Raw genomic sequence first — 15,481 nt, 5'->3', positions numbered from 1 at the left:
CTATCCGCGGTGTCCTTGACCCAGAGACGGGGTCTTTCCACGGTTGGCTTCGACCCTAAGTTCACAAGTGGATCTAAATTGGGCTGTAGCTGGAGGTGCCTGCTCAGGGGTGTTAAAGGAATGATTGCGCACACCCATATGGTGCTTATTAGGAGAATAGTGTCTCTAACGACTGTGACCCGCCTGTGAAATTCTGATTTCAGTTGAATGTGGGGTACAATAAATCTTTATCTTTTATCTCTCAAAAGGCTAATTGAACCTTGTTGGCAGCACAAGGAACAAGATGGGGTAAACAGGTTCCAGCCTAGCGTCCCCACCCCAACCACCAGCAACCTTTTCCCTCTTAGCAACCCAATCCAGGATGGCTTGGAGGTGCTAACTCAGGTGGATCCCAGCAGTCCTTACTATGCTTTCTGCAGATCTCGATAGCATACTTGAAAAATCATAGCGTAAAAGAACATAATTTGTGACTCACTTAAAAAAAAACCATACATTAAGATAAATGGAGGCCCTTAGCTGTGCTGAAATGCTGTTTCCGTTTTATTTTCCTGAAGACAGCCACACATGTGCACAGTTCAGAAGCCCCTGAGTTGCTGCAGGAAAGACGTTTTGTATGTGGCAGAGAAATCTTCAGTGACCTAAATATTTGCTAAGGTTGTTACCTACGTTCACACCCAACAAAATCTGACTCCTCGGTGTCTGCTGGCTGTGCCCTGGTGAGCGTCTGAATGGTTAAAGCGGAGCTGCTGACTCCTTTAGAATCGCTAAGTAAGAGTGGTTGTGGGGTGAGATCTCCAGATTATGTAACAAGTTATTTTGCCCAAAATGTACACTATATTTAGAAATATTCAAATGTGGCGGTATTACACTATACAGGGTGTTTTAGCTCGTGGTGAAGGAAATGCTGTGTGTGTGTGTTTACCATCTGGGTTCTGTAGCCCCATTCCAAGGCCAACCTGTACCTGGTGCTCGGGTTTCTCACTGGGAGTTCTGTCAGCTAGGTCTCTGGATCTAATCTAATGGAGGAAGAAAAAACGCCCACTACCTGGAGGCGTTCCCTCCGGAGGCGTGTTGTTTGAGCTGCTGAGTTACAGAGGGCCAGCCTATGTTCTTCCCAGACTAGTACCGAAGGTGCTATCATTGAAGAAACTTATACAACCACAATAGCCATTGTTTTTTTTTTTCATTCAAAATAAAACACATTTTAACCAGGTGTGGTGTCATGTGCCTTTAATCTCATTGAGGAATCGAGGAAGCAGAGCTCTTTTGAGCCAAGGCCAGCCTGATCTACAAGCAAGCTACACAATGAGACTGTCTTAAAAGAACAGCCTTATGATAATGTGTCTAAATAACTCGGCATCATTATCTGTCTCCATGGTACTTTGGGCCCAATACCTTTCTTGTTGCATGTTTTATATTGCTCAGTCCCACCAAGATACACACAATGTTGTGATTTAAACACACACACACACACACACACACACAAAACAATCCTACAATTTTATCTTTTTTTTAAAGCTGTAATAAATCAAAGGGAAGTGGTCTTTAATCAGGTTGACATATTGATGGGTTAAAAAGTTAAAACCCAGGGCCTTGTGCTCGTCAGGCAAGCACTCCACCACCACGGACTCCTTCAGCCCGTGCGTTTTCAATCGTGATCAGCAGGGGAGTGTAATACCAAGTATGAATTTACCTGGGGGTTCAGAGATATCCATTGCTAATCCATAAGCCCAGTCGTTTCCAACTTCCTCTTTCCGAAATTATAAACTACGTTTTATTTTTGTGTCTCAACGGAAGGGGTTTAGCTAGGCTGAAGTGCAGGCTGCCCCCAGACACAGGAAGGAGGGACGTACATGGTTGACAGTCTAGGAACCTTGCATTTCTGTTTGTACTTCCTACGTAATTCTGCTCCCGTGGGCCTAAGCAGTAGCACAGTGTTAACCTCAGTCCTGGATCTAGAACCCTAGATGATGAAATGGGTATGAATTCCCTTCACAGAGCGTCTGGCCTTGGCCTATGACCAAGGAAGGGCATGTCTTCTCGTTTCCTATGAACAGAAGGCAAGCTGACGAGGGTGACTTGGGACAAATGGTAGCTACCCAAACTCAACGTTCAAGGATTCCATGCATACTTAGTCATCAGGAAGACGGGCACTTCACTCTTCACTGATCAAATAAAAATGTTTATAAATCATATGCAAAAAGACCAAGTAATGGACATGTGTCTCAGAACTAGGATTCCCAAATTCTTTAAACTCTTCTTCCTTCCCATATCAAGAATCTAAGTTAACTGAAAACACTGGATGTGATCCTTGACATTTGTCCATGGAAGGTGCTTCTAGAAGATTGTTAAGTGACTTCTGCAAGAGTGTCACTAGCATTTCAAAGAAAAACAAAGCCAAGTTTAACCTTGCTATTGACCTCATCATTAAATGAAGAAGTCACTTTTACTGTTTTTGAAAAAAAAAATACATCCGGTGAAGTACTAGTGGCAAAAATTAAAAATATGTAAGACTCCCTCCCCCAAGATGTTGCTGATGTCATCTTAAGATGTACACCTTTGTATAGTCTAGCCTTGAACTTCCTATGGCAGGAGGCTTCCCAGTCACAGGTCAAGAGATCAAAACGTGTGCCCTGTGGGAATTCCATACTGCCTGGAGATGGGCGCCAGTTAAACACACCTGGGGCTTCCCAAGAGGCTGGACCTCCCACTCCACTCCACGGCTTTCCCAGATGCAGACCCCAACCCCACTGTCAGGGTGCTCTCTATGACCCAAGATGGTGGTTCTCACAAAACTCTTCAAAGGGCAGATCCAGGTGGAGACAGACAGGTCAGTGTCCTTGGCGTCTGCTCCATCCAACCCCTCCTGGAGAGTGGCAGGCTCTCCAGCCAGTCATAAAGCAGGTGCTTCCCAGATGACCTCTGCTCAGCTGTGCCCCTCCCACTGTCCTCTCCCTGGCTTCTTTCTCTTTCACCTCACTCTCCAGCAACCCAACCGCAGCTCCATGTGTCCTTCAGTCTAGCGAGTACTGACAGCCACCCTACTCTTGGTTTAAAAAATTAAAAAAGGCCTTGGAAAACGTTCAGTGCTCCCAATTTTATTTTTATTTAATGCTAAAAGAAAAAAAAAAGTACTGTAAATCTGACACATGACAGAACACAGGTGATATTTCCATAGCATGGTTTTAAAATATAATGTTGATAGCTAAGATTACACTTATTTCAGTAGACATGAGTTTCATCATATATAGAAAAATTATCACCTTCAACTTAAAAAAAAAAGAAAAAAAAAAGAGTAAAGGTTAAGAGGTGGCACACGTTCAAAATACTTGGTGGCCAGGAAAGAATATATAGAAAAGCTGTAAACCGTGTGTACGTTCTCGTAACTTCAGAGTGAGGCCACATGAAAGACACTAACCAGATCTGTTAAATTCTCTAATTTGTTAAAGCAAAGAGGGCCTGCTGCCAGCCCATCCCCTAATATTCTGAGCATGAAAATCAAGGCTGGAATAGTGCTGGGACTCTGACATCATCTATCCAGCTGTGGACAACATACACAATGTCATCCAGGACGAGGAAAGATCATCCCAGGTCCCCAAGTGAACGGTTTGTGAGTAGGCCAGAGAAAGACTCCCCCCACCCCACCCCACCCTCTCCAGGACAACACTCTGGCTACACAGTCTTCTGAAGGCCACCCCAGGCCGGGCAGATGCACACAGGCCCTTAATCTCAAAGTGCACCCCCTTTAAAACAGGTCAAGTTTTGTCTCCTTTGCCAGGGAGCACAGAAACCACAGGTGGCTTCTTCCGCAGCTGGACAGACTTCCCCCATTCGGCAGGATGGTTCTTTATTCATGTTTTTGGAGAGCTTATCTGCATTGAGATTGCAAAAGATACAGACAGCCGCGGCAAATTAGGTCAAATGACTAATCTAGTTGTAACATCGATGAGGTCAAATTCCAGTTTATAATAAAGTGCTTAGAGACACATTTATACTACAGACCATAATAGTCGGGTCCTTCACAAACGTCTTTACGGGCAGATGAACTGACGTGTGTGTGTGTGTGTGTGTACATCTGCCTCAGAGACCAGTCGGATCTGAGTCACAGTAACGACAAACTGGTCTACCATGCAAGCCTGTGTAACATCACAATGACTGGTAACAAGAACCTGGAGGACGTGGCGCACTCACAAAAAAAACACAAGAAATACTGTATTTGGTTCAGGGTCACTGGTTTTTGAGCATTAGTAACTTGACTACTTCTAAAGAAACTGCCTTTAAAAAGAAAAAGACCAAGTAACTAGAAATGATCAAGCTGGTTAACAACCTGTTTTCAAATGAAAATAGAATAGAAAACAAAACAAAACCAAAAAAACATCATAGTAGACTTAGAAGCCATGATTGAGCCTACAAGGCCAAGTTACAAACACCTGCGTGTTAGGGTTGAGGGTAGTGTTCCTGTTGACATTAAAACCAAAACAGTACAAAGAAGGGAGGGGAACCAACCCACAAAAACCAGCATCACCAATGGACGACCACTACTAACAACTAATGACCTGTTGTTGTTTACATCAAAAAACAATCACCTCACCAGAGCCAAACAGTGATCAAAGAAATTAGTTTACAAAAGGCTTTGAGAATAGTGGGAGAAGTGGGGCTTGCTCACGTAAAAACCCTTCCTGTTGGTAGCTTTCCCCAGTTTATCCTTCTTCCAGAACAGTTCTAGTGACTTAAGTACTTCAGACAGACCTAAGGAGGAAACTGCAGGCTCCCCCACTGATCTACGCCCACAGGCCCCTGTCAATGCACACACCGCACTAAGCACCCAGTACAAACCGGTGTAGGTCTCGTGACAACAGCAATGGCCGCAAGAACAGGACAGGTAAACGAAAGGAACAAACCAGAACACAGAACAGCAGTGAAACCGATCCCACGAGTTCACCTGGCCTGCAGCCATCAAGGGCTCTGGCATGCTGGGAAAGGCTGCATGGCTGCAGATCAGCAGCAGCAAGGCCATCTTTGCACACCACCCTTTACCAGGCAACTCTTCCTACAGCTGGAAAACAACAGTGGGGCAACCGAGGAGCACGCAGCCTTGAGAGCTTACAGCTGGTCACGTGGGCAGAGTGAACAGGGGTCAACCTGCCTTCAGTAAAAACAAACAAACAAACCGAAAACCTCCCAAACACAATCCTGCAGACATTTCAAGCAGCACCTGTGACTATCAATATTGCAAGAACCGAACCATCAACAAGACAGGATTCGCACCCCACTTCCCCACCGAGAGGACCTGCGACGTGGGTGGCATCTCCAAGGGGCATGCCTTTCTGGTAAAAGGTGCCCTCTTTTTTCTCACTCCCTTCCTTCTCCAACTGACCTCCAGCCTGCAAGGGGCCAGCAATGAGGAATGACAAGACAGTAAGGCAATCTTACAACGTCAGAAAAATGTATTTGGCTTTTTTTTTTCTCTTTTAAAATAAGTGCATACAAATACGGCTAGAAGCATTTGTTTGCCAAGTGCTCTTTAAAAAAAAAAAACAAAAACAAAAAAAAAGCAGCCAAGTCGCAGCCTACATAGAACGGCAACTGTCACCAGGAGAGTCAAGCAGACAGCCTAATAACGTTAACAAAAGAAGAAAATGCCTTTTAAAGTACATACCTTTTGTCGTCAAAAAAAATATAAACACAATGTATTCAAAAAAAATCAAAATTATACAGCCATGTTTATGAAGTCTACATTTCCCTTGTCTTGGATATATATATTTATATATATATATATGGAGATTTATATACAGTTCAAGAAGTTTAAGGGTAACCGTGGGCTTTCCTGATGGCAGAAAGTCACGAGTCTCTCTCTTTCTTCACTTTCACGTCTCCAGCGAGGATGGTGGCAATCTCTCCTTGCATGAAGGCCCAGGGGACATTGGAGCCCACCAGAGGGCACTTCTCCCCGCTTGGACAATAGACCTCTCCACTAGCGCCCTGCTGTTTAATGCTTTGTCTGGAGCAAGGGAAACAGAACTTGTGCGAAGGGACAGACGGGCACTGCACAAAGTGGGTATCCTCCAGCCGCTCGTGGCAGAGGGTGCAGCACAGGGGGGCGCTGGCTGCCAGAGAGGAGTCTGGGAGGCTGGCAGGGTGCACCGGCTCCAGTCCTCCTGCGCTGCCAGTGGCCTGGCCCCCCACCTCTCTGGGGCCCAGCCTTCTTTGGTTCATAGAGGAGGGAGAGGAAGGGCTGCTGCTGTTCCTCCGGGTGGTGGAGTGAACCTGGGTGGCATCTTTCGAGGCGTGACTGCCCCCCGCATTGTCTGCTACTAAAATCAGGGCTGCCATGGGGGACTGGCCGTTCTGAGCCGCTTCAGGCGGTGTGGTCCGGTTGGAATGAGGAGAGGCAGTAGGGGGTGGTGGAGACACAAAGGAGGATGTAGGGGTGATGGGGATCTTGAGCCCTTCTGTGGAAGTGGACAGCCAAGGCTGAGCCTCGCCATTGATCTTAGGGGGCCCGACTTCCCCTTCCGGTTCTGGAGAAGGCTTCCTTTTCCTTGCTGTTCTTGCAACTGGATAGAGACAGGCATGGAAGAAAAGGAAAATTAACGGAAACGCACCCATAGAGACATTTCCCCTCTCCCAAAACACACCTCGTACAAAAGTTCTGCACGCGGCTTCTAACACTCCCTCTAGTAAGGGGCTTGGAGCCTGCACACCACTTCCAAGTGAAGCCAAGTCATGCGAGCCTGCCTGAAAGGTTCCAACCCCGAACCAGCACATGTGACTGCTAACGTCCCCGGCAGGTTAAAGGGTGACTGCTGCCCTCATGCTCCCATCCAAGAATGTGCTGGGGAAGGAAAACGCCGTGTCTCTCTGCCCATCAGCCCGCTCTGACTCATCCCTGTTGTGCTGGTTCAGCAAAGGAACCACGTTGCCACTCAGCACTGGTTCAGCCTTAGGCCGACCAGGAAGTTGGCTGTTTGTTTTTTCTGGGCTAAGGCAAAACCGTGCAAGAGTGGTTCCCTCAGCACACACGCGTGCTCACTGTCTCCAGCCTCCACGCCCTCGACCCCTTCTCCCCTCGCCCCACAGCCGCCCCTACCTGCTTTAGACCCGTTGGCCCCGTTGGCCTCGAAACCCAACAACCTGCCTGCAGTCAGGGCCGGCTCCTTCTTGAACTTGCTCTCGAAGGGCCCCGAGTGGCCGTGCTGGTGCAGCGCCAGTAGCGTGTCGCGCACCGTCTTAGGCCTGCTGGCCCAGTCCTGCTCTCCGGGTGCTCGACCCTTGCCTGCACCGTCGGCGCCGAGCTCGCTCGCCCCGGGCGCGCCGGATAAGCTGTCGGCCGGGCTCCGGTGCGCGGGCTGCGCCTTCTCCTTGCTCGGCTCACGCGCCTCGTGCTCCGCAGCGCCCGACACCGAGGCCGGTCGTTTATGGGTGCCCAGCTCGGTGGGCTGGGCGCCCAGGCCCGATGTCCCGCTCACCGCGGCCAGGGTGGCCGCGGCACGGCCGCTCAGCCCCAGCGCGGCGGAGCCGTTCACCAGAGGCACCAGGGTGGGAGGCACGGCGTGTGCCCGCCGCGGATTCGGGCTCTGGCGATTCAGCTCGGGCGGCTCCTCCAGCTTGGAGAAGCCGTTGGGCACCAGGATGCCGTTGGCCGGCGCCGGCTGAGGCGCGGCCGACTGCGGGAGGCCTGCACCCGCACGCGTGCCGAAGTCGGAGGCCAGGCGCGAGGCCCGATCCGGGGCCAGCGGGTAGCGCTCCATGGCCTGAGCGCGCGCGGCCTCGGCGCCCGCGTGGCCCAGCTGCGGCGGCGGCTGCAGCAGAAGGTCCTTGGCCGACAGCGTCGGAGGCTTGGCGGTCGAGGGTTGCGCGCCGGTCGGGGAGCGGCCCTCGGAGAAGCAACCGTGAGCACGCTTCAGCTGGCGCGCCGTCTCGATGACGAACTCCACGCGGTCGGCGCCCTCGTAGTTGACGCAGCCACGGCACACGGGCTCCGTGAAGTCCCAGATCATGGCCCAGGGCATGCGGGGCAGGTCACACAGGTAGCACGACTGGCGCCGGGACGCGGCCGCCACCGCCACCGCCGCGGCCATGTCCGCACAGCCCGCTGCGCCGCAGGAGGAGCCGGGCGAGGAGGGGACGCCGCCGCCCCCTACGGGCCCCGTGCGCGCGCGCCGGCCGGCCCAAGCCCGCGTCTGCGCGACTAGCGGCGGCGGCGGCCGCAAGCGAGGCGGCGGCGGCGGCAGAGCCCGGGCCGGCGCGGCGCCCGCACGGCGCCCCCGGGGCACGAGGGGCGGCGGGCGCGCGGCGGGGCGCGGCTGCAGGTCCCCACGGGCGGCGGGGCGGCGCGGCGTGCGCGGGGGCGGCGGCTCGGCCGGGGCCGCGGGCTCGGGCCTCCAGACCGGGGCGAAGACGGGCCGCGAGCGCAGCAGGTCGCGGTGGCGCCGGGCGCGCAGAGCCGCGCAGGGGACGGGGGACGCGGGGCAGCCTCCGGGGCAGCTCAGCCCGAGCGGCGGGACATGCCGCGCGCGGCGGCGGCGGCGTGCAGCTCGGTCCTAGGCCCCGGCGCGGCCGCTGCACGACACCCGGTGCAGCTCAGCTCCTGCGTTGCTGCTCTCGCTGCTGCTACCGCCGCGGCTGCTCCACTTCTACAGACTTGATTCTTCGACAGCTCCGCACGGCGCCTGCGCGGCCCCCTCCCTCCCTGGCGCGCGCGGCTCCGTGCGCCCGCCCTCCCTCCGCGCTCTCGCGCGCGCCGCCCTGGATTCTTCCCTCTCTCGATCGCGTGCGCGCAGGGACTGGAACGTCGCACGGGTTCGCGCGGCCTTGGCGCTGCAGGTGTGCGCTCACCCGTGGGGGGTCCCCGACCCCCGCCTACCCAGCCAGGATGCCCCACCCCTTGACCGTGTCCTTTTGATTAAATCGTGCAAACTGTTTTATTTTCCACGCAATGTCACTTTGTCGTTTGTTTATTGGCAGCTTCCCGGGCATGGGATTTCGAGCATAGCAAGGCGTACTTTGGACTTTTTCTGAGTCTCACTTGGCCAAAGCTGAGCGCGCGCGCGCGCAATCAGCACGCTCTGCCCTGCTTTGGTCGAGGAAGCAACACACGGTCGCTGCCCCTTTAAGTTTCACAAACTCCGGATGGCGGCCTGGTTCGCTCAGGCAGACCCGGCCTCCTTTGCGCGCGCACCGAAGAGAGGGTACACAACTCAAGCTCACCAGGGCCCTGGGCGCCGCCGCCCCAGCGTCTTATGTAGGTCCGCGCGGTAAGCGCGTGACGTGGACAAGGGACGCCGCCACTGCGCAGTCTCCGCACCGACGTGCCCAGCGCCGCGGGCCCTGAGGCCGAGCCGAGCTGGTGCACATTCCAGGGACCAGGGCTCCGCAGCGCGCCGCGTCACTGCGCAAGCCCCGCCCCCGGACTCTGGCTTGTAGGCCCTGCACCCCCCCACCAGGGCCGAACTTGGAGTAGGCAGGCCCGGGCGCCGGCTACCCCCGCTGTGCGCCAGGGGCGTTCGGCTGGCTGGTGCACCTGGCTCTCCGTCGTCCCACCCGACTTAGCCCAGTGGGCGCAGACGAGCTTGGCCGCTTCGCTTCCCTGCTCCCTTCCAAGGTGGGCAGTGCGGGCTGCCCAGAGTGGACGGAACTCTGAGATGTCCACTTTTGATGGGGAGCAGGGATTGGTGTGTGCAGTCTGTGGTCGATCGCTCAGGCTGACCCTCTCATTTGGGACCTACACACTCAGTTGGCTTAGTGTAAGCGCCGCTTTTGTGGTGAACAACACAGGCCCACTTCTCTCCCCAGGACTGGAATGAGCTGGTTGAGTGTGGGAAGAACAGGGTACTAATTACATTATCTTTCCTACAACTGGATTGGAAGGTGGAAAGGGAGGGGAAAAAAATCCAGCTGACGTTTCTCTCCAGTTGCTGCTATTGAAAATGCCAGGTTGCTTCAAAGAATAGCCACAAGAGGAAACACGCCCCATAGAGAAGCGGCTCGGGGAACTGCTTTGAGCACAAGAATAAACCTGTTGGAGATGGCACAGAAAGCTTAATGCCAGATGCCAAGGGCGTCCACGGGCTAACCTTGAACGTCTCTCTCGGGGCTTTCCGGAGAAGGTACACCTGTGTCTAGGGCCTCCCCATCTCCCCTTCCAGTCATAAGCCGGCCTCGCCCTCTCCAAGGCTGGAATGGGGCCTACCCGGATCCATTCCCAGAAGCAGCTGGTGCCAGCTGGTTTGGGCACCTGCTCCAGGACCTGTCAATCTGGTCACTCTCTTCCAAGACCCTGTGCCACTCATCTGAGCACGTGATCTTGCCCGTGGAGATACTGAGTGGAGATGAAGCCGCCCTGACTGCAGAGTTATCTCAGTGCACTAGGAGATGACCCACTAGGCAGACGCCGAAACGTTAAAACAAAGCAGAACTCTGCATCCGAGCGTGGCCTGATTATTCTTGCTCCACCTGTCAGCGGCCCTCGATGCCCTCTCCAGGGAAAGCCGCCACTACCGCCCAAAATAGAATTACTGAGGTACAGTGTCTGCCTTGAGAAAGGCTAAGTGGAGCTTTACTTCTCCAAAAGACCGGCATTTCCTTTGTATTTCACACCATGTCGAAACTCAGCTGTTAGAACTTCCCCCTAGAGATGCCTGCCTGCTGGAAAACGGAAAGACCTTTTCAGACTGGGCTGTCCACCATAGAAAGAAACCTGGATCCACGGGGTTAAAGCAAGTTCTGGATCCAGGGCAATTCCTTATACTGTATCAAGAGCCTTTGATGCTGCCTGGCCTTTCAAGTAACTCTGGAGCAGTGTTTCTTTCTTTCTCTCTTTCTTTTTTTCCCCTTAATCGATGTATGCTAAGTAAACATAGCTTTGTTTCTGTCTTCCACCCGCCTGCCCTCCCTCCCGGCACAGACCGGAGCTGGATCCTGTCCAAAGTGGCTGCTGGAGTTACAGCCTGCCTCCTCCACACACAGGAGCGGGGTTTCTAGGGTGAGGCAATGCGTCTGCAATTCGCACAGACAAGGCAGGAATTGTAATTGTAGCTCACCATGTGACGGCTTATGAAAGAGGAAGTTGGTATGTTTTAGTCACGTAGACTGCCCTCTTGCTTAAGGCTCCGGGTCCTCCCAGAAGAGTCAGGATGAGCTTTGCTACTCAGAGTCAAGGTTACCAGACTGGCTGCAGCAAGTGTGTGTGTGTGTGTGTGTGTGTGTGTGTGTGCATTCTTAAATGGACAGGCAGGCAGATGCAGCGGGCTGAGACGGGTGCTTAACCAGAACGCTGGAACCTTGTGATTTGTCTGAAGAACTAAAGGAAAATCCTCTGCAGGGAGGGGCTCTGTGGAGACAGATGAGCAACGGTTTTCCTGGCTGTCATTCCTAAGATTTTCTTCTTTTAAAATAGAGATCTCAGTTTAGGGGCCAAATGCTATTCTGTTTGACAGACACGAACAGCAGTTTGGGAAGGGATTCTAATGCATAGTTCCACAGGTGAAAGAGCTGAGCCCACACTCAGAGCCTAGGACATGAACATCTGAGCTCTGGATCTACCCTCTAGGCCTCACTGCAGTGAGGTGCCCTTGTGCATACCTGGAAGCCATATGCCCACTGTCTGCAGGGCAGGGAGCTATGAGAACACCCACATGGAGTTCTACCTTCAGGACCCCAGCAGATTATGGGTACCTTCTGCCATGGCGTTCTAAGTTTGCCAACTCCACCCTGTATCCAGATGTGGATTCACGACCCTGTATCCAGATGTGGATTCACGGTGTCACTTCTATACAGTGCAGCTTTCAAGGACAACAATGGTGAGGCCTGGAGGAGTTGGCTGCTGCACAAGCCTGAGGGTTTGTGTGTGAGTCACCAGAATCCGTGTAAGCAGAGCACAGTGTGTCCGTAATCTCAGTGTTTCTACAAGACCGAAGGCAGAGCTGGGAGAATTCCCCCGGAAGTTAAGGACCTGGTGCACAAAACAAGGATTGACAAGAGACCCTGTCTTAAACAAGGCGAAAGGCCAGGATGGGCACCGGAGGTTGCCCTCGTGGGCATGGGCGCACACGTGTGCGTGCAAACACACTAAAACAGCAATGATGTTGAAAGCACAGTGAGGCTTTCCCATTTCTGACCTTTGCATCTGTGAAGGAGAAAATAAGGTGGCCACATGTCACTTGTGTCTCTGTGGGTCGCACTGCCCACCTCACTGATGCTGGCAAAGTGTGGTAAAACCAGAAGAACATGCTAATGTGAACGCACTTCTGAACACTGTAGACTCGACAACAGAAATGAACCTTCTAGAACTGGTTCAAGAGCTTTTCTCCTTACATGCGTGAGACAGTTTCACTGTTCTTGAGATGCCAACTATTCCTTTTCTAGGAGTGCTTTCCCCTGTTTGACCTCCCCTGTGCAGAGAGGACATTTGGTATTATAGAAGGACTTGTGTGTGGAGGGTGTAAGAACCAGATCCAATCACCGGGGCTTATAAACACCACATCGTACAAGCCAAAGCTGCTGTCACCAGCCTGTGTGTCTGCATTTGTACAGCTCCCCATCCAAAGCAAAACTGGGGTCTTGATGTAAGTTAATTACTGGCTGTGCTGGAATTTAAAGAGCCAAACAAACAAACAAAAGGATTAAAAAAAGAAGTAGGGAAAATAGACAAAGAAGAGATTGAGGTCACACCCTTGCTCAATCTACAAGAAAAGGTTTTTGGGAGACCTGGAAGAGATTCAACAGCCTTGGTGCCAGAGCCCCCTTCTATTGACTTTTTTGAAAAGAGCCAGAGGGAGGGCCCTTGGCTGCCTGTGGGTTTCATATATCGTGAACACACTGGATAGAATCCTTTGGAAGATAAGCAGTAGGAAGATGTGTGGACAGCGTTTGAACATATTAAAAGCCCAGTATCCTCTCATTAGCATTCTGGCTTAAAACCAAGCATTTCCCACAGTCATATTCAGTACGAAGGATGCCGAGATAACCAAAAGCTGGTCCAGCTCTGAAGGTTGCAGAGGGTAAGTGATGTAAGTGATGCCGTGGTCTTTCTTATGTCTCTCACAGGGACATGTTAGGAGACTCTTTCAAGCACATGCGCTATCCTATAGGCTGACAAGGTGGCTCAGTGGGTAGGGTGCTTGGCTGACAAGCCTGATGACTTGAATTTGGTCTCCCAGAACCACATGGTAGAAAGAGAGCTGTGACTCCCACAGATTGTCCTCTGACCTCCACATCCACACATGCACCATAGCCTGTGTGTGCGCACACACAACACATGTGTACTCACATAAATAAATACATAGAATATGTTTTGCAGGCCAGGCTTAGTGGATCAAGCCTTTAATCACAGCACTTGGGAGCAGAGGCAAGAAAAACTCTGTGAGTTTGAGGCCAGCCTGGTCTGCATAGTAAGATTCCCGCCACAGAAACAGAAACAAAAGAGAGTTGCAAATTTGAGGCCATTAGGCTACATATCCCTATTTCAAAACAAACAAACAACAAACCAAAATACCAGAAAAACATCAAAATTATAGCTGCCAATAAAGTGTTATGTATGGTCTGGAACATGCTTTTGCTTCTTCCACAGTTTCAGGGCCTAACAAAAGAATGTTCCGATTTCTAAATATAAGCAAACACAGGAGCCAGGTGCAGTGACAGGCGTCTGGAAACCCATCATACAGAAGGCTGAGGCAGGGGGATCACGAGTTTGAGGCTACCTTCAAATTACATAGAGAAACTCAGTCTCAAAAACAAAACAGGACAGAAACAAAGAAGGCAAAACAAAACAGTTAAGCATTGCTTATATCTCTGTAAGAACGGGGCGGGGTTGGGGGGATTTCCAGTACAATTCACAAAAGCCTCAGACCAAGAAAGATTAATATTCACGACAAATGAAAGTTACAGACAAGTGACAGTTGCTTCGAGTCCAGGTCCAGTTGGCAGATCACGTTCTGGCCTTTATCTGCCTTAGACAAAAAATTGCTGCTGGCCATAAGATGAAAGATTCTGGGGTTACTTGGGTGGTAAAGTGGTTATCACATTCACCAAGCTGGAACACGTCACCCCGATTCTTAGTGACGTTTCTTCCAAAGCGGAGACTAAACTCACTAAGTTATCTACTCCGGTTGTAAGATTCCAGTGCTGACCCCTTAGCAGAGAGTGGGCACCCGGGTGCTAAAGAGAAAAAAGCATAAAACCACCTAGGCAGTCATAGTTCTAGAAGTTCACGGTTAGGAGGGGGTTGTGGGATCTACCAGGATGATAACTCACACAAACAAGCTCTCCGTTGTTGTCGGAACTTCTCTTGAAATAGAAGCTAGCTAGTATAAACTAGACTGACTTTTATCTTGACAAGATAAAATGTATTTTTGCAAAAGAATGCCCTTTTGCTGCAGTGTGTGGCGTTTGTGACAGAGTTCTGCTGGCTTAGTTACTCACAAACTTAGTCAAAACAAAAACAGCTGGGTGCGTGTGTGTGTGTGTGTGTGTGTGTGTGTGCTTTTTTAAAACAACCATTATGAAGCTAGAGAGACAGTTCAGTTGGTAAAGCTGCACACTTGTAACCCTAGCACTGAGGAGAGGCAGAGGGACCCCTGAGGCTCACTGGCCAGCCAGCCTGTTATGATTGGCAAGCTCCAGACCTGTGAGAGACCCTGTCTTAAAAGAAAACCAAGGGAGATGGTACCTCAGGAGCAACATTAGAAGTTGACTTGTGGCTTTCACAGGTACACACATTGCACTCACATTTATATCTATATGACAGGCACACATATATACATGCAAATGCACACTCTAATTATTTTATGTCTTGGGCATACATTCAAACGTTATCTTCCATCTCAAAGTCTGGAAAACCACATAGTACCATTTTCTTCTTCAGTACTCGTTGGAGACAGAAGACCCAAGTTAGTTTTTTGTTTTTCTTTTCTTCTTTCCTTTCCTTTCTTTTTTTTTTCTTCCCAAGACAGGGTTTCTTTGTATAGCTTTGGCTATCCTTGAACTTGCTTTGTAGAGGAGGCTGGCCTCGAACTCACAGAGATCCGCCTGTCTCTGCCACTCAAGTCAGTTTAAGAAAGTCGAGAGAACTCCATGCCAAAGGAAGTGAAATTAAAAGAGGAAGTTTTCTTTTATTAATTGTGGTGTCTCTGTAGGAACCAGTACCTCCCTTCATGTGATTCTAAGGGAAGTGCAAGCCACGGAAAGAATGGACATGGAACCCAACCGAGGTTCATACAAGGAGGGAGAAAACCTGTATGGGTGGCTCTCCCAGGCCTGGACTCAGCAAGCAAACCCTGCTCCAGAGAATGGTGGCGTATACTCCCCTAGAGTGATAGCCCGGGAGAGCCTGTTTACTAAAAAGCTTGTCACACAGGGAAAATGCAAATCTAAATGAACTTTGATGGACTTGCTGGCAAGCCTCCCAGCCCTTCCAGCAAATTCCGACGCCAGGAAGTTGGTTTTGAAGCATGCCTGGGAACTGCACACATGAGGACTTTCT

General features: G+C 51.2%; 1 protein-coding gene across 2 annotated transcripts; it reads right to left on the bottom strand.

Annotated features, from left to right (window-relative positions):
* Positions 1-3,082: 3,082 nt before the first annotated feature.
* On the bottom strand, positions 3,083-8,322 carry Irf2bp2 (interferon regulatory factor 2 binding protein 2). 2 transcript variants are annotated; one of them, XM_041649735.1, is made up of 2 exons: positions 7,091-8,322; positions 3,083-6,557 (listed from the first exon to the last, which is right to left on the bottom strand). In XM_041649735.1, exons 1-2 carry the CDS (start codon positions 8,079-8,081, stop codon positions 5,842-5,844), a joined length of 1,707 nt encoding a protein of 568 aa, XP_041505669.1. In that variant the 5' UTR covers positions 8,082-8,322; the 3' UTR covers positions 3,083-5,841. The 2 variants fall into 2 exon arrangements, with proteins under 2 accessions (XP_041505669.1, XP_041505670.1); XM_041649736.1 differs by having other exon boundaries at positions 7,139-8,322.
* Between the last annotated feature and the right edge of the window lie 7,159 nt (positions 8,323-15,481).

This window comes from Microtus oregoni, unplaced genomic scaffold (assembly GCF_018167655.1).
Source record: "Microtus oregoni isolate MIOR12 unplaced genomic scaffold, Mior012 000004F_ref0000308, whole genome shotgun sequence".
In the NCBI taxonomy this organism is placed as follows: domain Eukaryota; kingdom Metazoa; phylum Chordata; class Mammalia; order Rodentia; family Cricetidae; genus Microtus; species Microtus oregoni.
The sequence above is the reverse complement of the archived record's forward strand: the minus strand, read 5'-3'. Positions and strand labels throughout refer to the sequence as shown.